Source organism: Sturnus vulgaris, chromosome 7, assembly GCF_052056855.1.
Source record: "Sturnus vulgaris isolate bStuVul1 chromosome 7, bStuVul1.hap1, whole genome shotgun sequence".
NCBI lineage: Eukaryota > Metazoa > Chordata > Aves > Passeriformes > Sturnidae > Sturnus > Sturnus vulgaris.
The window spans coordinates 264846-291129 of record NC_142249.1 but is presented as its reverse complement, the minus strand read 5'-3'; the positions used below and the strand labels follow the sequence as shown (position 1 = coordinate 291129).

The 26284-nt window shown below is 46.3% G+C and overlaps 1 protein-coding gene across 6 annotated transcripts in view; it reads right to left on the bottom strand.

Moving 5' to 3' along the window:
• Window positions 1-26284, bottom strand: part of AGAP1 (ArfGAP with GTPase domain, ankyrin repeat and PH domain 1) — a 304936-nt gene that overhangs the window by 232015 nt on the left and 46637 nt on the right. For 3 of the 6 annotated variants that reach the window (XM_088167525.1, XM_088167526.1, XM_088167527.1), the window contains exon 1: window positions 8101-9124. The exons of the other annotated variants lie outside the window; for them this stretch is intronic. In XM_088167525.1, the coding sequence (XP_088023651.1) occupies window positions 8101-9109 (1009 nt within the window). In that variant the 5' untranslated portion in view covers window positions 9110-9124. Of the gene's footprint in view, window positions 1-8100; window positions 9125-26284 lie in introns of those variants that run through there. 6 annotated transcript variants of the gene reach the window in all.

Here is a 26284-nt window from a genome sequence, read left to right as displayed (position 1 = left end):
TTATTCAGAGGGTGGGCAGGCCCTGGCACAGAGTGCCCAGAGCAGCTGTGGCTGCCCGTGGATCCCTGCCAGTGCCCAAGGCCAGGTTGGACATTGGGGCTTGGAGCAGCCTGGGACAGTGGAAGGTGTCCCTACCAATGTGGCACTGGATGGGTCCCTCAGGGGAGGGGATAAGAGGACACACACAGGGAGAGGGTACCAGTGACAGCCAGGGAGGAAGAACAGCGTGAGCAAGGAAACCAACAATCTGCAGCAGAGGATGAGGCAAAAGGCGATCTTTCAATTCAAGTCAGGCGAGAGAAGACGAAAGTTTAATTTCTCTCCAAGGCCTGAGCGCAATCCCCTGAAAGCTGTGAAGAGCAACACAGTGTCAATTTTAACAGGTTTAGTAATTAAACCTGGAGAAAAGTTAAACCTTGTATCCTCCATGAGTACAAACTTGGATTTTTGCAGGCAGGACACAAGAGGTCGAGGCATAAAAGCTGTTGCCTTGCCAACATAAATATTTCTGTATCTCTGAACAGAGGAGCTTCTGAGCTGGGATGTTGCATAAGGAACAGTTGGGTCAACATCCCAGTTTCCCAGGCATTTAACCCTGGATAACACAAGCCCTTGGAAGAGCAGGAGATGTCTCAGGCACTCTGCCATGCTGACACTCATCCCAAAGAAGGTTTTGGGTGCCCTTGGTTTTGGGAGCAGGGAGAGCATCACCTCTGCAGGAGCACTCCTAAGGGTAAAAGGGCCACTACTGATTTCTCAGAATTCAGCTTAAGAAGTGCCACTTAGTGGTGAGAACAAACAGTAACTCATTAGGGTGAAATATTATACTTTTAACACCCAAATAACATCTGCACCCACAGAAGCAGCAGAGAAACTAAGGAGGGAGGCAGCTCCATAAATGCCTTACACATCCCTACAAATCAAATCAAATGCAGCTGCACTGAGTGGTTCAGCACCTACTTTTTCTAGAGTTTTCCCTTATGTTTAATACATTGGCAGTGCTGTTAAGCAACTGTTTGCATGGGAATAAGAGGGAAAATATTTGCATCAGTGATGCAGAACCTTCTTCCCAAACCCCACACATGTATATGTATATGCATATACACACCAAGTCCTAAAGCAACACTTTTAGGAATCCAGATTCTCTGTCAAAGGAGCCAGACAAGCTGACTGACAAATACATGCAAACAAAGAGGGATTATAAATCACTTGGAAGCACCAGGAGCTGGCAGCACTCAGCACAGTATTTGAGCTCCCCTTCATATCTAAGCAGCAAAACATCAGCATCTAATCCTTCCAAGTAGGAAAGATCTGCTGGGAGGCTTCATTCACAAAATGGGAGCTGGGAAGAACAAGAACCCTTTACTAACACTGAGATTTTCCCAAGAAACTTTGAATTTATTTCTTATTAAGTGCCTTCAAGGCTGAAATGAACTTCCCCAAGCAGTTGAGACACATCATCAATTCATTTTAAAATCAAAGTTGCTTGATATAACCAGAACTGACATTCCTGAATCTTTAATTCAATAGCTCTGTCTATAGGCTAGTGAAAATAAAGGTACAAATAACAGGCGTCAGGCAATACAGAGGGAACATTGCTCAAAGCAAGGAGACAGATTTTGAGCACCACACACGTGGAACATTTACAGCCAGGAAATAGAGAGGTGCCTACCTCGTAAATCCCAGGGACTGTACTGACATTACAGCCAGATCCTACAGGGCTCCTCATAAAGCCCTTGCTGTAACATCTCAATACATGGAGAGATTTACTCTGGGTTATCCCTTCAGACAAGTGACCTTTACATCTTCATCTGGGCAGCCTCAACAGAACCCAAAACACGAGAACAAGTACTGAGGGTGAGGTTAAATGATGACTTAAGTGAACCCACTCCACAAACATCCCCCCAAATGAGACCTACTGACCAAGTGACCCCCCATGACAAACATACTGCCTGGAGTCCCTGCCTGTCCCAAACCCCTTCCAGCTGCTCCTGCAGCCCAACAGCTACACTGCAGGTCCCTCTGCCTTGCTTCCCTTCTTATTCCCAAAGGAAACCTCAATAAATAACAAGGCCGACCATTAGTGTCGTCTGTGATGATCAAAAAAAGATTGCAGAAAGCTGCAGCACACTCTTTGCTGATTCTCTGGCTGGCATTTGCCGCCTGCTTTGCGTTAGGAAAACATTTGGTACTATTTTGTCAATAAAGCACAAGTATTTGTCACACACTGTCGTTATGTACCAGCCTGAACCATCAAAAATCATCAAGGGCCCCGTTTTCGACTCCCATCGAGATAACAGCTTTATGTTGGATGCTTTTCATGAACAAAATAGATGATAGTTTCACGGGTTCAATACAGTGACATTTCTTTTTCCTCACACATGAAAAAAGCCATTCTGTGGTTTTTGGCAGAATCGCCTCTCGCTGTGTTTACTGCAGTTGCCATGGGGAAATCCCAACACCACTTTCAAAAGTAACACCAGCACATTAACAGTCTGCATTAATGATTTCTTGTTAAATCCATGCAGCCCAAAGTGAAAAGGAATATTCAGGCATTTAAAACACGTGCTGCTCTCTGCTTTCCAAACACCAATTCCTGAGGTTATGGCCATGCCAAAGAAAACCCCAGTACACGCCATCGTTCTACACTCATTATTTGGTAACTGGAGAGTTGTACTTGGGCAATCAGTGTTCAACTACTGCTGGTCATCAGCTCTGTAGGATCAAAATTAGCTCTGCTCTGCAGCAGAGAGCCAAACTGCTCGTTCAAATACGCCCAAGTGGTTCTTCAGTGGTGATCTAGGAATCCAAGACATGGATGCACCCCTGCTAATGAGCTTACACTGCTTTGAAATTGTATTTTGTGAAATGCGAGTGATGGCAGGTTCTGGCTGCTTCACTAGAGAGAGTAAGGGCTCAGCATCTGGTACCAGTGATCTCATTTTGCAGGGCAAAATGACCATTACGTCCAGCAAAGAACTGCAGTCAAGTCATGCAGCAACTATGAGCAACTTAAAACCCTCCTCTGGTCTCAGCTCATCTGCCACCTCACTGACAGACTCCACCTCTGAAAATCCAGTAAATGTAGACTCACCAGGATGAGCAAAGAGTTCCAGAGGAACCCAATGCTCCTCAGAATCACAGAATTGTTTAGGCTGGAAAAGCCCTCCAAGGCCATTGAGCTGAAGCTGTGCACGAACCCCACCTTGTCCCCAGACCAGAGCACTGAGTGCCACATCCAGGTGTTCCTTGGACACCTCCATGGATGGGAACTCCACACTGCCCTGGACAGCCCCTTCCAGTGCCTGAGCACCCTTCCCATGGGGAAATTCCTGCTGCTGTCCACCCTGACCTCCCCTGACCTAGCCTGAGGCCGTTCTCTCTCCTCCTGTCCCTGCTCCCTGGGAGCAGACCCAAATCCCCCACGGCTGTCCCCTCCTGTCAGAGAGTTGTGCAGAGCCACAAGGGCCCCCTGAGCCTCGTTTTCTCCAGGCTGAGCCCCTTTCCCAGCTCCCTCAGGCTCTTCCCAGCCCTGGACACCCTCCACCCCCTCAGTGTCCCCCTGGCCAGAGGGCCCAGAACTGGACACAGTCCTGGAGGGGCCATTGGCCTCTTGGCCACCTGGGCTCGTGTTCAGCTGCTGCAGACCAGCACCTCCAGGTCCCTTCCTTACAGATCCCACTCCTCCTTCATCCTGCAGTGCTGCAGGGGTTGTTGTGACCTAAGGGCAGGACCTGGCACTTGGCTTCTGTCACACTGAGCAACCTCAGATTCAAGGCAAGGAATTAGGAGGAAAGGAAAAGGAATATCATGCTCTGAATGTTTCTTTCCCTTGTGCAAATTGTGCTTTGGTCATCTGCATGAGCTTCATTAGATAAGCATATTGTTACCTGGAGTGGTAAACTAAGGGACAGGCAAAACAACAGAACGCTAATTCAATTTACAGAGCTTGGTCTGGGAGCGAATGGAGATGAATGCCTGCACAACAATTCACAGAAGTGTTCAGTGATCTATCCCAACAAAGTTACCCATTACTGCCATTAGGCATTTAAGCGTCAAGTTTATAGCAGAGAGGCATTAGAATTCTACCTTTCTTTTCAGTTTTAAGAGAAAAACAAAGACCACAGCTGCTAGCAGCTGGCACACACTTCAGTATTGTGCAAACATTAATCCATCTCATTCTCTAATTCAGCCAGTGACCTTAATACCAGTTCAGTTCTTAATCACCTGGCTCTATCAGTGCAGCTGGCATTCATTCTGCTTGACACAAGACCTACCCAATATATAATAATAAAAAACCCTCTTAGACAATGCTTGAAAATGCTTGACCCCAACTGCAATCTATTTATCTGCTGGGTTTTATGTTCATAGCAACTTCTAGACAACACTCACAAGAACTGAAACAGCTGAAAGAGTCCTAGAAAGCTTTTAGTTCATGAATCAGGGACTCTCCAGCACTGAAAAAGATTATGCTTATGCCAGCACAGCACCAAAAACCTGCAGCTACAACCCGGGGAGCTACACAGGACCAGTTCCAGTGCATTTGCATCTTATTCCTCAAATCCCATGTGCTCCACATCTCTGCCCACTCCTCCGTACCAGTGCACATCAGGCAAACTGGGCTGCACTGGGAATGCCAGCAGCACAGCAGAGCACTGACCAGGGCAGCAAGGAGATGACACAGAACTAACAAGAATTATCTTAAGTGAAGCTTTTCAAGGAAAAGGCTGGAGGCCTCCAACAGAGATCACTCAGCAGCTTATCCCTGCTTCCCACAACTCTAAGCTGCAGAGAATTTGAGATAAGAGCTTAAAACTAACTCCTCTAAAACCTCGGGGGAAAAAAACTCAAAAGAGCAGTTTATCATATTATAATGATACTCTTTTTGATAGTCAACAGTTTTGATACCCAGATCTGCTTAGTATATCCTAAAGAGAGTTTACTCGAACTTATCTCAAAATAAAAGCAACAAGTGAGAACCACTGAAAAAGGAACTATTTTAACACCACCCCATCATGCCCTCAGCCTCAGACCATCCTCCTCCTCTTCCTCCAGAGCAGCAAGGGTTCCTCTCATCAGGAAAGAATCAAGAAGACTTTAAGGAGAAAAAAGTTTAGATGAGGAATAACATTTCCCTTAATGACTTCTTATAAAGAGTTTAAAGCAAAAATAACTTTTCTGGCTTGAAGTTTACGAAGTTTCTCTTTGCTCTTTTAGCCTTTGGGGAGAGTGGTCATGCACCAACTTTCTTCCTTCAAATAAACAGATCCTCTGCTTCCTCTTGCACAAGTTTTGGGAAGTGTTGCTTGCATAGGATTTGAGGCCAACGGTATCACAGCAATAGGGTTTGCAGGTAGAAAAGGAAAAGGCTTGATGCTCAAGGGCTGTTTAGTGACAGCATGAATAACTACTGAGAGTCTATGGACTGATCCCAGACAAAAATCAACCTTTACTGACTGCACAGCCTATGCCACACTCAGTAACACCAAAATCACATCGATTTAAAAATTCTTGGCTCTTCTGCTTAAAAATTTGTTCAAAACTATGTTATACCCGACTATAGCAGGTAAAGTAAGGTATTTATTTTCAGGAAATATCATCGAAGTAGACATCACAGAATCTGGGTGAGTATTTCAAGCTAAAATGCTCACAAGCTCAATTTAAAAAAAATTCTACTTCTCTTAAGACCCTGGTCAGGCTTTTTGCTGCAAGTACAAAATCAAATAACTCATGCACAGCACCAAACACAGAGAATACCAAGGCCATGAGGGGAATAAGTGTAGAATCATAAAATCACAGACGGGGAGGGACCTCAAAGCCCAACTCATCCCACCCCCTGCCATAGGCAGGGACACCTTCCACTATCCCAGGTTGCTCCAAGCCCCATTCAACCTGGCCTTGGACACTGCCAGGGATCCAGGGGCAGCCACAGCTTCTCTGGGCACCCTGTGCCAGGGCCTGTCCACCCTCACAGCCAAGAATTCCTTCAAGTTTCCAAACAATATATCCCACATTGAAATTAAGGTTCCACCTGTGTGTCTGCAATTACTCCAGAATCTCTGCACAGGTCTGCCAAGAGTAAACCAACTCCACATCAACTAAAAGAAGCAAAAGACAAGTTCTGGCCAAACAGCAGCTTATTCCAACCTTAAAATATTAAAATATATTTGGCATGCTAATTGTAATGTCTAATTAAAAATTCTTCCTAACATATAGTAGAAGAAATTAAAGACAAATTAGTTCAAGTTCAGCTTTCCAGCAGTCACCAATGAGCAACAGCTGGAGCTGTGCACAAGCTTTTTTTGATGGAAAAAGCTGCAATTTGATGGAAAAAAGGAAGGAAACAGAGCACACCAGGCCTGCTAACCCATAACACAAGCCTGCCTACTGCAGCCACATCACTGGGACACAGGGACACACTTTCTGGAGAACAAGCCTCAAGGCTCCATTGCACCAGACAAATTCCGTAGTGGCACGCACAGGAAGAAGCCCTCTGGAACATCTCAGTGCTGTGTACCCAGAGTTATTGATTAACTGAAGTCTCCTCCTGGCTGGGAGGGCTGTGCTCCCAGTATATGATTGCGTGCAGTTGGAAGGGAGCAAGAGTCGGAGTGTGCTGGCACAGGACAGGCATCAAGAGCCGAATAAAGTAATTCTCTGTTGTGGTTACCTTGAACTTTAACCAAGGTCAGACCACAATTTCCGTCAAGATTATTATAAGCCCACATGAATGTCTCTACATCAATAAAACCTTACAATCCTCAGTTACTAGGTCTAAATATTTGGCTCTGCTCCTCGTGCCTCAGACTCTGGGCACACTCCACTCACAGCAGGAGCTCTGGATATAGAAGGGGCTGGCAGGTGGTTATTGCTTTCCACAATAAACCACCTGGGCCCAACTCCACACCATCCTCTGCTGTACCAGGGCCTTTATGAAAGCATAATCTAATTGAGAATCATATTTTCAGAAAAGCAGCAACTCAGAGATTGTTTGCCACTTGATAAGCACTTAGTGCTCAAAGGCGATTATAATTGCTAGTTAAATGTTTCAACACAGGTACTTATTAAAGATCTAAAAGCACAGCTAGAAGAAAGCACGGTCTCACAATGAAGTTCCACAACCAGCATTTCTGGTTTGACACGTCCCAGCCAACGATACCAGGATCCTTGCAGATCCTCACAGAAAGCAGCTCGTCAGCTCTTCCCTGCTGTCCCACACTAAGGTACCTCCATCCCACATTAAGGTCCTTGTTCAAGTTTTTCTCGTATCTGAGGCATTCACAAACCCCCAGACTTCTCTATCTGATTTCCACCTAGACTAGAAACGCTCTGGCTAATTTGTACACAGCTGTATAAAATGACTCAAATAGTAAAATAATTCAAAGAGTGCGGCTTCTAAGTCTGTACTGTGTTTTTCAAAAATACCTAACTCGGCTCAAGTTCTTTTATTACAATGAACGTTGAGGATTTATGAGCCATTTACACCAGTATTCACTCACTTCTCCAGCAGTGCCCATTCTAACCAAGATAACCCATCATTCAGATTACAGAAGTCTTTCCAAAAGGAGCAAGTCCCAGTGCTGTGCAGCACTGGGCCACCCAGTGACCTATATGCAGCAGCACTCCAGTTCAGCTTCTATTCCATAATGAAATGAGCGACGCTTGCCTCATTCAGCTGTCCTAGAACGCACAACCAATCACCCTAGAGAGGGATTTCTGGTTCAGGAGGACACTCAGCCTGACCTGCACTCTGCAGAGCTCCATTACCATGTGCTTCAAAGCACACTGTATCGACAGAATCATGGAATGGTTTGGATTGGGAAGAGATCTTAAACACTATCTCATTCCACCCCCTGCCATGGGCAGGGACACTTCCACTATCCCAGGTTGCTCAAAGCTCCATCCAGCCTGGCCTTGGACACTTCCAGGAATCCAGGGGCAGCCACAGCTTCTCTGGGCACCCTGTGCCAGAGCTTCTCCACCCTGATGTACCCCAGTGCAGCATCTCCCTGCCGTCACACATGACAGACCCTTGACCCCTCCATCCATCCATCCCCCAGCACCGATGCCGAGCCACCCAGACGAGACAAGGACGGGCACCTTTATGGGGGGACCCATTGATGCTCTCGGAACTGGACTGCATGTCCACGGTGGCTCTCCTGAGGCTGCTAAAATAAGCCCTGGACCTGGAGAAGCTGCTACGGGGGGAGCGCCCGTGGGGGCTGCCGAAGAGGGCGGCGGAGCCGTCCCTGCGGGCGAAGATGCCGCTGAAGAAGCGCAGCAGCCGGTGCTCAGTGCCGGCGGCGGGGCTCTCCCGGCCCAGCCGCTCCGAGAGCCGCTGCAGGTCGCTGTTATCCAGGGTCCGGTTCTTGCTCCTGCTGCGCTCCCAGCGCTCCAGTCGCGACAGCGGGTCCGCCTGGCTCAGCACCTCGCCCACGTCCAGCGTGTTGCGCTTCTCGGGGGGCTCGGCGGGCAGCGCGGCGGGCGGCGAGGGCGGCGGCCCGGGCAGGCACCCGGAGCTGCTGTGCCGCCGCACCCGGGCCGGCTCCGCGCCGCCACCGCCGCTCCAGTGCCTGAAGCTGAAGCTCCGCCGCAGAAGCCCCGGCTGGCGGCGCGGGCTCTGGCCCCGCTCCCCCGGGGCCGGCTCCGCGGGCCCCTCGTCCTGCTCCTGCCCGGGCGGGGATGCGGCGGCGGCCGCCGCGGCTTCTCCGGGCGCGGCGCTGCCCCGCGGCGCCCCGGGCACGGGCGGCCCCGCTCTCCTCGGCACCTTGAGGCGGCCCAGCTCCAGCTGCCCCGTGCTCAGCGTCCGGAAGGTGCGGAAGCCGCAGGGGCTGGGGACCTTGTCCCGCTCCTCGCCCTCCTCCTCACCCTCCTCCTCCTCCAGCAGCAGCAGTCCGGCCCTGGTGAGGCTGGAGGAGCCCGGCGGGCGGCTCCGCCCGCGCCGGGGCAGCTCGGGGCCGGCGCGGCCGCTTTCCGGCCCCAACAGCTCCTTCTTCACCATGGTCACGGAGATGCGGTACACGGTCTTCCTCTGCGGGGTGCCCCGCTGCATCCTCTCGGGAGAGGAGGAGGCGGCGGCTGGCGGCTCGCTGCTGTCCAGGAGGTACATGATGGCTCTGCCCTTCAGGCTGCGGGCATCGGCGCCGAGAGGGATGGATGAATGGATGGATGCGGAGACGCGGGCGGCTGGAAACGCAGAGCCACAAACCACTGCTACCCGGTTAAAAAATAATAAAATAAATAAATAGTAATTAAAAAAAAATTCTCCGGTGTCACACCCGGCTCTGCGGCGGGGTCAGGCTGGGCTCCGGCTGCGCTCCCCGCCGGCGGCCGGCGTCCATGGCAGCGGCATCCCGGAGAGGCGGCGAGCGGCGGCTCACATCCACGCACGCATCCTCCTCCCGAGGAGCCCGGCTTCGGTCTTCATGGCACGGGAGCTGCGGCAGCCGCTGCCGAGCTCATTGTTCCAGCGCGGCCGCACGGCCGGGTTTTCCCGTGCCCTGTGGGCCGGGTAAAGGCGCCGGGCAGCGGCGGCGGGCCGGGCGGCGCGGCGGGCGCGGGAAGGGCGGCGCGGGAGCGGAGCCGGCGGTGCCGGAGCGCCCGGCGCACGCCCCGGGGCGGGCAGCGCGCAGCGGAGCGGCGGGGCCCCGCCGCGCCAGCCGGCAGCAAACAAGCGCCGGACTGGAGCCCCGCCCGCCCGGGAGCGGCAGCAGAGCGCGCACGGACTGCCTCTGCCACCTCCTCTCGGCAAAGGGATACACCTCATTCTTCCCTGCCAGCAGCATCGGCATGCCAGGAGCACGGAATAGTCCTCTGGAGGCCATCCAGTGCAAGCCCCTGCCCAGGCAGGGTTACCTAGAGCAAGCGATGCAGGAACACATCCAGGGAAGGTTGGAATGGCTCCGGAGAGGGAGACCCCCCCAGCCTCCCTGAGCAGCCCGTTCCCATCCTCAACGCACACAAGCTCTTTCTCGTGTCGATGTGAAACTTCTCGTGGTTTAAGTTACGGCCATTGCTCCTCATCCTGGCACTGGACACCACCGAAAAGTCTGGCATCACCCTCTTGGCACCTGCCCTTCGGGATAATTGTTATACTAATGAGATCCAGGATTTATAAATATATCCTGTGGTGCCCATCAGCTTGGACCACAACCTGAGCTCAGATCTTAGTCAGTTCTGCATTCGAGGCAACACTTCCTCCTTGAAAGTCAAAATCACCCAGAACCGATATACTTTTTTATCTGTGACCCTCCTAAGTAAATATTTGTTCACCGCAACGCTCTGCACAGTTAACGAGCCCCATTACTAGATTGGTTAGTCATGCAAAAACCCTTCCCAAGCAGCGGTTTCATCAGAGCCTTGCTCTCCTACACAGCTGGAGGAGGGTGTGACACACACACCCCCTTTCACACCAAGCTTGCCAGTGCTTCTGCAGGGATGCTGAGGTAATTAACAACCAATAAATGTCCGCTCTCAGTCACTCACAAACCAGGATGGCAGAAAAAAAAAAAAAGTCAAGCAACATTAGCAATAAGGTTTATATGTTCCTAACATCCCATAAAAAGTCAGGCTTGAAAAACCACCTTCAGCTGCCTTGCACCTCCCTCCCATGTCTACAATCCAAACATCCCTACCGATGCCAGTGAGGGTCAGAAGCAATAAAAAATCAGGTGTAAAAAGGAAGGAGAGCATGGCCACTTCCACCACTAAACCCCAAGTGCCACATCTACAGGGATGGGGACTCCACCACTGCCCAGGGCAGCTGTTCCAGGGCCTGGCTTCAATCTCTGCGAGGAACAGTTCCAGACCTGGAGACACATCTGGATAGGACACACCCCCAGGAGCAGTTCCAGGTGGGAGGCTAGACTCTCACACCAGGAATAAGGGATGCTCTGGGTCCCAGCCTCTACACAGACACATTTATTGATGACACAACACACACTGCTGCTCCATTAACACACTGAATTCCTGATTTAGCTCGTTTCTTCAGGTATCAGAGTGTTGTTTAATTAGCACTGATTATTCCTTTTAGTTCTATTCACCCTGGAATATATCTGCACGTCTCTCTTCAGCAGATATGGATTCAAGACCAGGGGCCTTGAGCAACCCGATCTAGTGGAAGGCGTCCCTGCCCATGTCAGAGAGGTGAAACAAAATGATATTTAATGTCCCTGGGATTCTAAGAGGTCTTCCTTGACCAGCCTGAAAATAAATTTCCAGTTTCTCAAATTTCCAGTTTTTCAATGCTGTTCGCTACCACAGAACGATGGCACATTTTTCCATTTCTCCGACACCCAAAAGGCCATTTCCGATGGGTATTTCCAAAGGAAAAAAACGAAGGGAAGAGAGGAGGGGGAGGGAAGACCTGTTATGAAACATGAGCCTAAGAGTAAAAACACTGTTGCTTATGTTTTTCTCAATGTTTCAGATCTTAAGATGTGTAAATCCAGCAGACCCCGAGTGCGCGGGGCTGCCAGGACTCATCCCGGCCCCGATCCAGGCCGCGCTTTCCAGCGCGCCGCGCGGGGAGCGCAGCCTCCTCACCCGCAGCGGGATCAACCATTTTTCATCCTCCCGGGATGACAGACCCCTCCAGAGGAACCACTTTTAAGCGCAGACAAATAGCCAGCACATTCCTCCAGCCCTCTCCGGAGCATCCCACACCCCCCTTCTCCCCGCATCCCGCCCCGCTTGGGGCTGCGCTCCGCTCGCACCGGACTGCAAACGCGGACATCCATCATCGGTTCGGGATGCTGCAGCAGCTCTTTCTGCGGGCACTAAGTGGTACTCGAAGGTTGCTCTGCTGCTACTCATCGCAACTTACCACCCTGCAACTTCTTGTAAGGTTTCCTGTAAATAGGATGCGTTGTTTGTCAGCCGCCTGTGCTGCTGGTGCAAAGCCCATTACCTGGCGGTCCTGCCATCCCCCTTCAACCCCCGGCCAGACGAACTACAGAAATCTGCTTTGACTGCTCACCTAAGGTTATGTCAGAGCAGGGACCTAACTCACAGCGCAGGGGATGCCACTTCGGTGTTCCGGAGGAGCTGCAGGATGCCCGAAGCGGAGGCAATGTCCGAAGCGGGGACGCTGCCCGGAGCGCAGGGCAGCAGCGCTCGGCTGCCCGTGCCCACCCGGCCGGGCTGCGAGCCAAGCCCGGCTCTTGCCGCTCCTCCCGGCCCGCAATTAGCGCGGATCCGCTCCCAGAACGGGAGAAGTCCCTCAGGCCCTGGGACAGAGGAGCCAGGAGCCACGGCAGCCAACCCAAACAAGTCATTTGGCTAGCAGCCCACGCCCTGTGTCCTGAAGGGCCCTCGGCAGCGGCTCCCGCTCACCTTCCATCCCACAGGCGCTTGGGAGCACAGCAGGACGCAGAGGCACCACAAAGACCTGGCTCTGACACAGCGGGTAACACCCTCCCTTCATCCCACCTCATTCCAACACTGCCAACTGCTCCGTGACCTTCTGCCAAGCTCACAAAACATCCCCAAAGGATTTTGCTCGACAAAGTTTTGCTGTCCCTCCAACGCGGTCACACTGGAAAGGAGAACCACGGAAATCCTCCATCCCCTGTAGCCAGTAAAAGGTCACATTTGCCCTTTCCTACGTAGGAGAAGCTCTCCACCAAAATTTCCAGTTTCACAATTCTCAGCAATGAACCCAGTAATTTATTTTTAATCAGTGATTACACATCTTCAGAAAGCTTCCAGCAAAACTCGTGTGATCAGGGGAAGTGAGGAGGGAGCTCTATGAACACACCATTCACTGGTGCCCACCCTGGCTGCTGTTCTTGGAGCTGAGTTTCACACGCCCAGCAGTCACTGCCTGCTCACCATCAACAACTGCAGAGATCACCCTGCTGGCAGCAGAAGCATTCCTACTCTCCAACAGCTGCAGAGCCAGCTCACTGCGAGCAGCAAATACTACTGATACTGACTTTATAAAGCAAATACTTCTCGTGGCCTTCCAAGTGATGCAAAGTAGGCATTGCATTTTCCTCTTTTCCCAAGAACTCTTTGCAAAAATAATTACAATCATAATTCTTTGATTCCTCATTCTTAATTCCTTACCGGTGTTTCACATTATGCCAGCAGATCTAACACACTCAAGTGAAGAACAGTTGGACTTGATGAGCTTAAAGATCATTTCCCACCTGAACAATTCTAGGATTCTATGAAATGCTTCATATACACCAGCAGCATCTCAGAACTACCATGACCATGCTGAGACTGACTGGACAGGTTTGCCAAAACCTTTCAGGGACACAATTCCTGTGATGCATGCTGCTTGTTTGTATTCCCATGTTTGGGATTTTACGGGACACTTCGCTGCCTTCTTTTTTTTTTTTTTTTTGCTAAGAAAAGCAGCCCTGGCTATTATCATTTTTGCAGACTGCAGGTTGAACTCTAGATACACAGTATCACTCCAAGTAGCAGTTCCTTTGACAAATTGACTGTGGAAGGCAAAATGAGGTCATCTGAACAATTCCTAAGAGTAACTGGGACTTTTGTCTCCTGGAGAGGCCACGCTCCATCCCCTGTTCGTCATCACGGATCGGCGTTCAACCAGCAAACAAGAGAAGGCATCTGGACCAGAACAGCATTGTGCTGCAGGGGACCAGCAACACAGGGCCCAAACTCAGGGGCTCTCTGGAGCCACGGGCTCTGCATTAAGGCACTGATCTGTGCTCTCCTGTCACTCTGCACTTGTGCACTAAGCAGGCCCGAGTTCACTGTAGGCAATTCTTCACTTAGATGAAGAACAGAGACATCTCACAACAAAAGGGAAAACAGGGGCTACCAGCAAGAAGTCAGCATTTGGCACCAGTAATGATCTGTCAGCACAAGGAAACCACGTTCCTGTCCTAAAAACACTGGATGCTGAGCAGGAAAGGGAAAAAGTACAATGGGATGCACAATAAAAATGCAACTCAATCATTTGTCTTCATCTCACCAGGAGAGAGGTAAAATGTTTGGCATTGCTTATCCAGGAAGACCATGCCTTATTGCCAGGGATATTCTACCACATGGGATAATAAAAGTCACAATAATTTTGATTTTTATTTCACAATGTGGATTATGGTACTTCCTTTCACATCAATTATGCCTGTTAAGCACTTCATAGTCTAAAAGGCTCTTGCTTCATAAGACTACATTATTTTATAAATAGAATAATGAAACACCTTTGACTCATATCCATTCATTAAAGATGAGGGAAGGGATCACTTATCTTTATGTGAAATGGAAAAAATGAAGTGAAATCAGTTATGTTTTTTTTAACCATGACACATACTAGAGGTATTATTTTTTAAAAATCATCTTCAAGCAAATTCCAAATTCCATAAAATCTCCAATGTCAAGGCATAGCAGGTTTGATCCCTGCAATTTACTTTAAAGAACAGAACAAAACCCCCTTTTTTTTAAAGGGAAAGAGCACAAAACCTCTTGAATTCTTCTGCATGACTGAGATCATCCTTTTGATTTCTGCCCCCAACGTGATGGAGCTGTTAAAATTAATACATTGTGCCCATCCATCAGCTTCTTCTCAGCTTAAAAACTAAACAACACACCTGACCACAGCTGGATTTTTAAACTGGAATTTTACTGAGTAAACCAGGGTAGTTGTTTAGTTATCTTCTCACTGAACAAAGAGGCATCCAGAGAATTAAGTGTGAGATTCATTTTCCCATTTTAAGTAAAGGTTTTTTTACATCACATCATCTGAGAGAGGAGCTGTATCCTTCTGCTGTATTTAACTGAAGCAGCAGAATAGGCAAAAATAAAACACAGGAAAAATGAAAGAGATCATAGAAACTACATACTAATACTTCAAGCTAAGACACTAAAGCTCGTTGTCCTGAGAGCTACACCTGCTAAATTATAGATACAAAACTTGATTTGTATTTCTATAAACTTGGTTTATCATTCTGCCATTCCCCCAAGGCCCCGCGGATGGATCAGCCAATGCTAAAGCCATTCCCACAGGTGATCCCAAGACTGCTTCCACTTCAATCCAAGCTGCTGTTCACATACTGCATTTATTCACAGGGCTAACTGTAGAAACGCGAATTCTGTGGCTTTCATTTCCTTCTAAGCAGGTGCCAGTGTCACCTAGGAGCCCTGCTTGCTGTTCTCATCTCCTGAGACGGAACACCCCAGGCACGGGCCAGCAGCAGCAGGGCACCTCGGCCATCCGAGCAGGGATGCTCACAAGAGCATCGGCTGATCCAACTCCAAAGAGCTGCTCGTGTCACCTGCCTGCCCTCTCAGCTGCTGGCAGGCAACGATTCCCAGAATAAACTATAAGAAAACTCAACTTCCTACACCCAGCATTCCCCGGGGGGGCTGTTAACAATCAAAGTTTGTACGTGACGCACCTTTGGAATCTCATTGTAAATACAGGTGTTTATTAAGAGATAATACATTCATATATAAAGCAATGTTTGTCTCCACAAGAAACAGTGCAAATTTCAAGAAATCCTTACCTTATTTTGGATATCATGTCCTTTTTTTTTTTTTTTAAGAAATTAAATGCTTTTTAGCTCAGGCTATCATATATTTCCTTTAATCTCCTCTCTGGCACAGTAAATATTCTGACAGACAGCATCAGTTGTAACTCAGGACTGCACTTTTTGCTTATTACTTGTGGTGTTTCAGTACCTCACAAGCAGGAAGATTTCCAGATGCCTGCCAGCTACCCAGTGTTCCTTATTTTTAGACAGGTTGTTTTTTACCTCAAATCACCTAGACACTCAAAGAGACTGCACTGCAGCAAGGCAAAGAAGACTCAAGAAAGCACTTTTGGCTAAACTTTCAGCTCCCAAATATTGGAAGCACTTGAATTTCTCATTAACATGGATCTAGGTGAGCACTCACAGGCACAGGATGATCTGCACGAAGCCTAGGCAAGCTGGGAAGGGCCATGAATGCAGAGGGTTGTGTATTTATGGAAAAGGACTATTCTAAAAGCATGGACTTTGATCCATCAGTGTAAGAAAGAGGGAGGATGTGCTGTGACACCCGTTCCTGCCACTGCCATCTATTAACTGAGCAGTGTTACTCTTCTGGGAATCTGATTAAATTGCTGCCACTACTCAGCATTTCTCTGCAAAGTCAAGTGTCACAACATCTATCACACGTTCCACTCTGGATTTTTGTAACTGTAGGCACGAAAATTAAGCAAGGAACAGGAATGGAATGGGGAGGATAGTCTGGGCTCTTCTACAAGAAGATGACACAAGGACTCTCAGCTGTGGTGTTCCATTCTGGATGCAGCCATTCCATAGGCTCAAACTGGACCTATTTCAGGGAACAGAGGCTTGGGGTGCAGTTTCAGCTTTACACTTTTACAACATCAGAAACACAGTGCTGCTTTCCCCACAGGCTTCAGGGAGACGTTATGGCAGCCCACCAGCACCTAAAGGGGGCTTACAAGAAGGCTGCAGAGCAACATGAGTTCTCAAGGGCTTGTTGTGGACAGGACAAGGGGGAATGGCTTTAAACAAAAGGAGGGCAGGGATGGATGGGATCTTGGGAAGGAATTGTTCCCTGTGAGAGTGCTGAGACCCTGGCACAGGGTGCCCAGAGAAGCTGTGGCTGCCCCAGAAGTGTCCCAGGCCAGGTTGGACACCGGGGCTTGGAGCCACCTGGGATAGTGGAAAGTGTCCCTGCCCATGGCCTCTGAGGTCCCTTCCAACCCAAACAACTCTGTGCTTCTACACCATCACTTCTCTGTCTCTCCAGCTGCATACACCACCTATAGAAGGCATTTTGTGGGTACACATCAAGGTCAGCTGCATGCCAGGCTTTGTGTGGGATTACACAACCATGGACTCGCTGAGGACAGAGCAGACGGAACCTGCTCCCAGCTCTGACCCTCCAGGTGCTGCACTCAATGAACCACCCCTGTGTTATGCAAGCCTTGCATTAAAAGTCTGCTTGATGCCTTTGCAAATGAACAAACCATGACGTCTTTAAAAGCTTTTAACAATGGCCCCAACTTTTTAAAAAGCTTCTCTCTTTAAAAACAAAGTACAGTAGTAAAGAAAATGAGACGTGAAATCAGCTTGAGTAGCTGTGGTTTCAAGCCATCCTCGAGCTAAGAAGCCAAAAAGGTTTTAATAAACACAAAGAGAGTGGCTTTTGGGTAAGGCACTGTTCTGCAAACTACACACCGACCCAAGGGCACTGAAGGACAGAAACAGACTGGCAAAACGAACCAGGCAAAGCAGCAAACCCAAACAGGCTCAATTCATTCTTACACTGCTTGCTCCAGTCTGTCCTACCCAGCAGCTACACCTGCACACCCACCTCGGGAATGGAAGTGCCACCGTGCTAGGGGAAGAAGGGAAGACAAGGGGAATCTCCATTTAGACCTGGAATTATCTTTAAGAAATCCCCCAGTGAAGGATGACAGTTGCTGGGATGTACAAGCAAACTAAGAGGTGCAACGTGAGAGAGCAGTCAGGGAAGCTCGGCTGTTTCCCTCCAGATTTGCAGGAATGTTAAACAGTGGCAGGAGGCAGAGATCCAAAACACCGGTTTGGATCAGCTGGGAAATGCTATGAAACACCAGAACTGCAGTGCTTTCAACAGATTGAGAACTGTAAAATCACTGAGTGGTTTGTGTTGGAAGGGATCTCAAAGCTCATCTTGTTCCACCTCCTGCCTTCCACTATCCCAGGCTCCTCCAAGCTCCAATGTCCAACCTGGCCTTCGACACTGCCAGGGATCCAGGGGCAGCCACAGCTTCTCTGGGCACCCTGTGCCAGGGCCTGCCCACCCTCCCAGGGAATAATTCCTTCCACATTCCAAATTTCTATATGTTCAGCCTGTCTCTAATCAAGAGACAAAGATACTGCTTGAACAAAAGATTAAAATCTGAAGAACAGAATTTCCCACTACTGAAGGACATTTCTTAACAGTAACTTTTAATATATAGATTTGTCTCAGTGCACTACAACAGCACACAAATTGTCCCTTCACCATGTCACATGCCACTTTTCACATCCTATTCCTGTTCAGCAGCATTTCAATGGACAATCTGCCTGTTATCTGAAGACCTACCATTAGTTTTAATGCAGAAAACTCATCCTTTAGCACTTCAGAAGATCTGCCTGAAACAGAAGCACTCATTAAGGCAGAGACCAGCAGGAAACACAGCTCTATATGAATTTTGATTAGACTGGCTGTGAAAGGAGAAGCTAATTCCTGAAGCCAGCCCTTTCACCATGCACAGGGCTATAAAATGTGCCATTTCCTCCTGGTCCTCCACTTCTGCTCCTGCCCTCCCCTCGTTATTCCAATGGTTTCCATGCCATTTCATTTACAGGATTAAAAAAAATTAACATAATTTTCTAACATGCCAAAAAAAAAGGGGGGGGGGCGTGGAGAGAGGGCTGGAAAATTCACTTCCTTGCTTTTGCTGTTTTAACTCCAAAGCTAAGCAAGCCCAGCTGCTCAGGAAATACCATTGGAATGAACACATTATTGAACATGGAAGAATCAATCGAGATTGCTGTCAAAAATTTCACAGGCTGCCAGCAGGCCAGCAATCAAAGGGCTCTTACGAAATACTTCTCAGCCATGTTGAACAACTTCATCTTTCAAGACTTAGGCACATGATCAAAATTACTTAAAAATAAGAAAAAGAAAAAAAAGAAATCACAGAAAAAAAGAACTGAATTTGAGGAATTTCACCAGGAAGCTAGGAGCTGGTTTTTGTTATTAACACCTGACATAACATGACTGTTCTCTAGGTATTGCATTTATTCCAGAACAAATGAAGAGAGGGGAGGGGGAAAAGAAGTTGTAGCTAAAGATTACTTCTTTCCAAATAGCAAAGGCCACTCATTTTGTGACTGATTTCATCCTGGATTCTTTTTACTGACACATTTGCTGACAACAGACATTGACTCTTTTAAAGAGCAACTTCAGCCTATTTTGCTGCAAATACTTGAACCCCACAGAGGTTTCTCTTGGTCAGCTGACAGTGATGAACAATTGGACCATGCCGGAGTTTATCAGGGCTCTCCTACAGCCATGATGAGGAAATTTCAGGGCTTGGAGCAACCTGGGATAGTGGTGGAAGGTGTCCCTACCCATGGCAAGGAGTGGAATGAGATGAGCTTTAAGGTTCCTTCCAACCCAAACCACTCTGGGATTTTATACCAGGTTTCCCATGTCCTGATGCAACAGATTGGTTTGTTTATGGTTTTCCTGCATTTTCATAAAGCTGTGCCACTCTGAACTAAGTATCTGCAGCAAGTCTATTTTTTCTCGCATCAACAGATGGAATCTAAGTGTCTGTTCAGCTCCTTTTCCAAGCAAATCATTTGGATTCTTACTTATTCCCCTTAAAGAATCTTCTGGTGGCCTGCATCATCTGACAGTTCAGATGGGGGGGAAACTCTGAACTGACGCTGTTCTTGCAAATTCTATATTCCTCCATTGCTAAGCTGAAATAACCAATTTTTGCAGGGTTTTTCTTATTTTTTCTCTTAACTGTGTTGACCATAATGCATTATCACCTCAAGGAATTTAGCTCTGGGATATTCTATTTGACAGTACCTGAAGTTTTTAGTTTCTTTAATATCTGCTATCATGTGCCTTTAGTTACTAAAATGTCCCCAAAAAAGGGGCCACTTCATTAAAAAATTCTGTACCTCCACAGGAAATATAAAATGAAAATTCCTGAAAAATGAACAACCAACCCTCAGGGTACAGTGTATATAAAACAGAAAAATCCCCTCAAGCACCTCCTCTTTTCCCTCCTCACCCCAATATCCAGAAGATACAAAGAGACAACCTTCATAATTCTGTGACTCCACCATGAATAGAAAAACATATTAATAACCACTATTATCCATTTCTAGCACCTCAAAACACTGCCCCCAATGTACATTTGAAGCCTGGCTCAAATAAATTGTTGCACGAGGGTGATGCTGTGCATCCTTCCATTTATAACTCAGACAGAAGGGTTGAGTAAATTTCTTATAAAAGCAAATAATTACAGAAAACTTAAGCCCCCTGCTGCTCCTAATTTGAACTGTTCTTTCAGCTCAAAGCCACAGCATTTGCTAATGGCCTGGATTAGTTAGCAGAAATTAAGTTTTGTCTTAGAGTCTCTCAAATTAATGACCTCAGTGGGGAATAAGCTTTGTGAAGAAGAGTCCTGAGAATCCTGGCAAACACAGGAAAGTAAAGACAACACAGGTTTTGAAGCTGAAGATTAAAAGGCTGCTTTAAAATTAAGATCATTTATAACAGATGAAAGCTGAGCAGATAATGCATTTGCCTTCCTGAGTAGAGAGAATGTGCTATGTCAAAAATTCAGGTCTTGTCCACCTTGAAAAACAATGGAGGTCTTTATTTTCCATTCCCTTCTTATCAGGAACAGATTTTCAAGTATGCTCCTTCAACTTTTATTACGACTTTTATGTCCAAGTCAAATAGTTTGTTCTTGGCATATGTGAAACTAAATACTGACAGTTATTGACTGTAAAAGGAAATTCTTAATTGGATTAATTATACCCTCTTGATTCAAACTACAATTCTCTAGAAATGTTAAATCACACACAATTGCTTGCACCATGATTCCCATTTTTTATTATACAGCTCAAGTTCCCAGATTTTTTCCCTACTTCATTGAAAAAAAATAGCTTGAGTAAATTCATATGAAGATTTATTGGTTTCTTGCATTTAGGCACTTTTAAGGTGTTTGGTACTTCAATTAACTTGTAACATTATGAATTGCACAATCAGAACGCTCTTGAAAAATGTTTGATTAAGACCCAAATGTCATAACAAAGGTTATCAGAGGTGTATTTAAAAGCATGCTTTACCTGGAAAAGCTTAATCTTGATTCAAGCTCTGAAGTTATTTGAAATTCAGTGAACTGGGGAATTATTATTAAAGTAGAAGGCACAGATCCTCTGAACAAATACTGAATTCCAGAACATACAGCTTGCTGAGCAATTAGCATAAATAGTTATGACCTGTCCCTTTTCCTTTTTTCTGTTCCTTGTTTCCTTGAAATTGGGATACTCCTAGTATACGGAATATTCTCAGGAGAGAAAACCTGTGATTTGTTTTCCCACCAAACAAGCACCTCAAGGAGAAAACTGCCAGGTGAAGAGTTCCAACTGTAGCTGGGATTTTTTACAAGTTAAAGCAACCCCGGTTTTATGCAGCAATAAGAAACCTAACTGAATTATGTTCTTCTGTCCAAAAGGAAGGAATGATGTCTCAGATGGCTGCCAACTAACTGCACCTTGGTAAGAAGCACTTCAGTGCAAACTTCTGTACCCACCTCACATTTCTCTGGTCTTTCTTCACCAGACACAATGTGCTTAATGTTAAGAAAATGAAGTAAATTTGTCTTTGCAATTAATAACAAAGAAAATCATTATGGGATCACAAGAGGGTGAGAACACCAAGAGGACCTGGTTTATCTAAAATTTGTATTTTACCCCTAGATTGGTGATTGCTGTTCCTCTGACTGGAGACCACCTGAACCTCTGAAAGTCCCCAAAGGACACAAAACCTGTGACTGATGAATCAGGATTCAATAAACTACTGCTGAGATTGGCCAAACCACACAGTGTAAAGCCTGGCCCCCAAAAATCAGACGGTGACAAATCTCCAGCCCCTCAACCAGCCAGTATTAGGGAATTTTGGGGAAATGGGACTCAGCATCTGCACAACATTTGACTGAATTTGGCAGGACTCAGTTGCAAACAACCTCAACAGATTTTGAAGCCACAGCATTAGATGTGCTGGGTTAGAGCCACAGGTGAAGCGTTGAGGCTCTGCTGTTACCCTGTGACAGCAGGGTGGCTTTTCCTGGAGCACCAACTGGGGAACCTGGAGCAGAAGAGGCTGAGCAACCAGCAGCAATCTTTGCTTGGTTGCCTCCAGCTCCTCTCACAAGAGATCAAGATCACATTGAAAGCAGTCAGGAAAGCAGACACCAGCAGGTACCTTGCAGTGTTAAGCCTACAGCTCAGTTCCCAGGAAATTCTTTCCTGGGCCAGCTGCACCTAATGTGGGTTTCATTCCTCCTCCAGCCTCAGTTTTCATGGATGTCTTTGTTTGTACACAGGAGGGAAAGCAACAGGACAGAAATCTATCTGCTTCTGGGAAATACTTCCAGAAAGTTTTGTTAAACATGAGTAATGGGCTTGAGGGTTTTTTTTCCACTGCAGGTCACACACCAGACGGGTTTTACATAGGTTTTGGCCTGACCCTGCCTTGTGCAAGAGGCAAGATGAGATGACCTCCTGTGGTTTCCCCATCCTGAATTTTCCTGTAGAGGTAAAGGTTTTAAAACTGCTCAAATATGATTTTGCTATGTTATGTTTCATATCAAATGAAAACACTTCAGAAAATCGAGTATTTCTCTAAGGAAAGCAAACTCATATCTATCCCTTTCATAACATTCTGTGTGGTATAACTGAGAGAATAAAGCAAATGGAGAAATTTTCCCCCTCATAACAAGCACAAACAAATGATGAAGGTTCAAGCTTAAGAAAACAAAAGAAAAAACCCTAATCTTTAAATATTAATGTTACATGAAAAAAAAAAAATCTCATTAAAGTCATAGCAATATTACAACAATGCCTCCTGATACAAGTAATCATATATTAATAAGCCTAAATCATATTTTATACCAGAATATCACTTACAGAAGAGAAGAAACATGTCCAAAACAACATTCTTTAAAGACACTGAACCGTCTTCTTTGAATATTTTAAAAGCAAAAACAAACAACTGCTGGGTAGCAGAACTAAAGGGGCTTTACATCCAACACCAGATATTACTGTGTAGAAGCAGAGGTCACTCCTTCATGTGCTCCCATGTGAAAGGCTCCTGGGTTGAGTTCCCAGTACCTCCCAGTGAGAGAAGGAGGGAGGGAGAACTTGTGTGTCCTTACCTTTGGACAAATCATGCAGTGCTGTGCCTGTAGGAAACTTTACCCCAAAATCTTTCCAGTTTCCAAAACTTTTCCTACCAATCCAGGCACTGCTGTCTCTCCATTTCCACCCAGAAAACACAAGAGTTAAACCAGCAGCACCAAAGCCTGGGTCTGATTTACCATAGAACACAGGTATCCATCCCTTCATGCTTCTCTTCTAATCCCTTCTTTTTATTTGCCTATAAAAAAGTCTAATTACTCAGCTGCACCATTTTCTTCAAAAACATTTGAACACTCCTACAAGATGTATGGGCTTGTTTAAACACCAGGTAATAGCAGCATGTAAAATATTCATCCTTCCATAAAGTTTCACATAAGATGACATCCCAAGGCATAACTCATCCATTAGCAAAATTAGTTAGCCTAATGTAAGGATCACCAAAACTCCCACTTCAGGGACTGCCAAGTTTTTATCTCTTCAAAAAGTTCCATGACAGCTTTCCTTAAATAGTTGAAATTTCAAGTACTTTGCAAGTAAAACACAAATTGTGAATCAGAGTTCAATCATAACCATACAATAAAAATCATCTTCATACAGACACCAGCACTTCCAGGCCATTCCCCCTGTACACCACTATTTTGTAAGGATGCCACAAGACATTTTTATTAGAAAAAAAAATAATAAAAAATACAGATAAAGTCAAGATTTTCTAGTAATTAGTCCAATCAGTACAAGATTCAAAGCCAACTTCTGGGAGAAACTCAGAGCTATTCCCTAAAAACTGAACTTCCTGTTTGACACAGAGTTTGTTCTTCACACAGGCCTCAGCGAGCCACTGCCAGAGTAAAAGGTGCTGTTCACAACTGGCATTTTCACATATTGGAAATGCTGATTCGTGCATCTGAAAAAAGTCATGAAGGTGCTGACGAACACCTAATGAAGTGCTCATTACTCACTTCAAGAGTTTCTGTCTTTTCCAATGCACACAGTTTGGGCTCCAAATGTTATTGAACATGTATATTCCCACTTTACAGCTAATTATAACCTTGCTCTTTTACTGCTTTAAGTATTTATATTCACAATGAAAAGAAAAAAACAAACCAAAACTCATGCAGTTTTGCATGTATTCATGATTTAACTGTTCAGCAAATCTAATGCTAAAGGTTAATCTTGAGACAGGGACCAGATGTTCAGTCAGAAGGAAATTTTTCTCAAGAGGAGATACCCAGGAAGTCTGTCTTTCCAATCTGCTCTAGCCCACAGAATTTCCCACCACACTTATCCAACTGGGAAAAACTATGACTCAGCCTCCAATTTAACCATGTACAGAGCAGAAGTACCAACTTTGAGGGCTGCAGCACACAACCTGTAAAGCACGTGGAGCATTCATAGCATTCTACAGCATTTAGGTGAGCATCATACCAAGCACACACAGCTCCCATCAGCAACGTGATTCCTGTTACAAGCTTCAGAAGGAACTTTTAATTCTCTAAAATCTGAGCCATCGAGTTGTTTCAGCTTAAATGATAAAGAGAGCACTCACTCTGGATTCTAACCAGCAGAACATTTCACAGGTAAGTTCAACACCAGTGGATAAGCTTGTTAAGTCTTCTCTTCTCCAGGATGAGCAGTCCCAGCTCTCTCAGCCTCTCCTCACTGAAAGATGCTCCAGTCCCTTCATTACCTTTCAGTCCCTCATCAGATTTGCTCCAGTAAATCCATATCTTACTTTTACAAAGCAGCCCACAATTAATAGCAGGAGTACAGAGGAAGAATCAGCTCAATCTGTGTCCTTCAGAATTCCTTCAGAACAGGAATCCTATCACAGTCTGGTTTGGGTAGGAAGGGACATTAAAGACCATCCCATTCTACTCCCTACCACTGTCCCAAGTGCTCCAAGCCCCATCCAACCTGGCCTTGGACACTCTCAGGGATCCAGGGGCAGCCACAGCTTCTCTGGGCACCCTGTGCCAGGGTCTCAGCAACCTCACAGGGCACAATCCCTGCCCAATATCCCATCCAACCCTGCCCTCTGGCAACAACAAAATTGTGCCTTTCACTTCTTAAAGCCATGGGAATCATTAGGAATAAGCAACCTAAGGCTGAGGCTAAGGACAGGCTTAGCATGGGCTACCACATGCATTTCTTGTCTCCAGGAGAACTTTAGTTCATTCTGCATTTAACCTCTTGTACTTGGCAAATGAGAAATGAAACTTCCACTTAGGTAAAGCCACAAGAACAACCCGTTATGACAGCACACATGGCTAACTCACAAACACCACCGAGCTCCCCCTGGCTCCAGCTCACAGTTTCCCAACTGCCAAAATGAAATGTGTATCCATGTATCTCACCTGGCAAGCATCCAGCTGCAGATATAACAGACTTTCAGTTACTTGCAACAGCGGAATGCCATGTTTCAAAATGAGGATAAAACATCTATCCCCAGAAAGAAGAGGATTAGATATTCATTTAGGGGTTTTCATATTCAATCCAGATCCTGCTAACAATGGGATGCCCTCTAAACCAATCCTAAATCCCCCTGTGGCCCCAACATGTCCTAAGATATCTTTAATCTATTCTGCAATCCAGCAGGACAGAAGATCCCTCCCCCAAAGCCACTGTGAGGGAAGAGGGCAAAATACAAACAACACAAAGGAAAGTTTATGACTAATTACACAATCTGTGCTCTCCTCCTGCCCTTCCACTAGCCAGGATCCCATTGCAAAGTCCCTTAAAAACAGAAATTATTTGCAGAATAATTTAAAACAGAAAAGAAGGGTGTTAAAAAGCCTGAAAATATTTATTGGCTAAAAAACCCAAACCTGAGTCCCACACTACTATGATGACAGCTTTATTTGACCAAATCTTAATAAGATTTTTCTGCTCACACATTGCTTTTTGGGGACAACCACAAGCCTTGCACAGGCTTTGAACACAAACTATTAACAATGCCAATGGCATTATGACCATCAGGAGAAATCTATCCAAAAGCTTCAGCTGCATTTTGGGATTTTTCTGGACTGTTTCTGGGCAGAGCATGGCAGCTTCAAGCTGTATAAATCCGCCAGAGCAGGACGTGTCTTGGCTCAAACATTTCAACAAACACCTAATAATTAAGATACAGGGAAGCTGTACTAAGGAATGGTGATTTTACTCACCTGACAAGTATTTTTCAACAGCCTCCTGGATAGCTTAAGGTTGCTAATACACAATTATTAGGACAGCAAAACATATCAACCACAACTTGAAGTGTAAATCTTAAGCCTTGTCCTTTCTGAAATGCTCCAACCATAGCAAAATAAAACTGACAAATATTTCATTTGGAAAAGTATATTTTAAATTTCTCTGGAAAAAGTGTCACTTGAAAATCC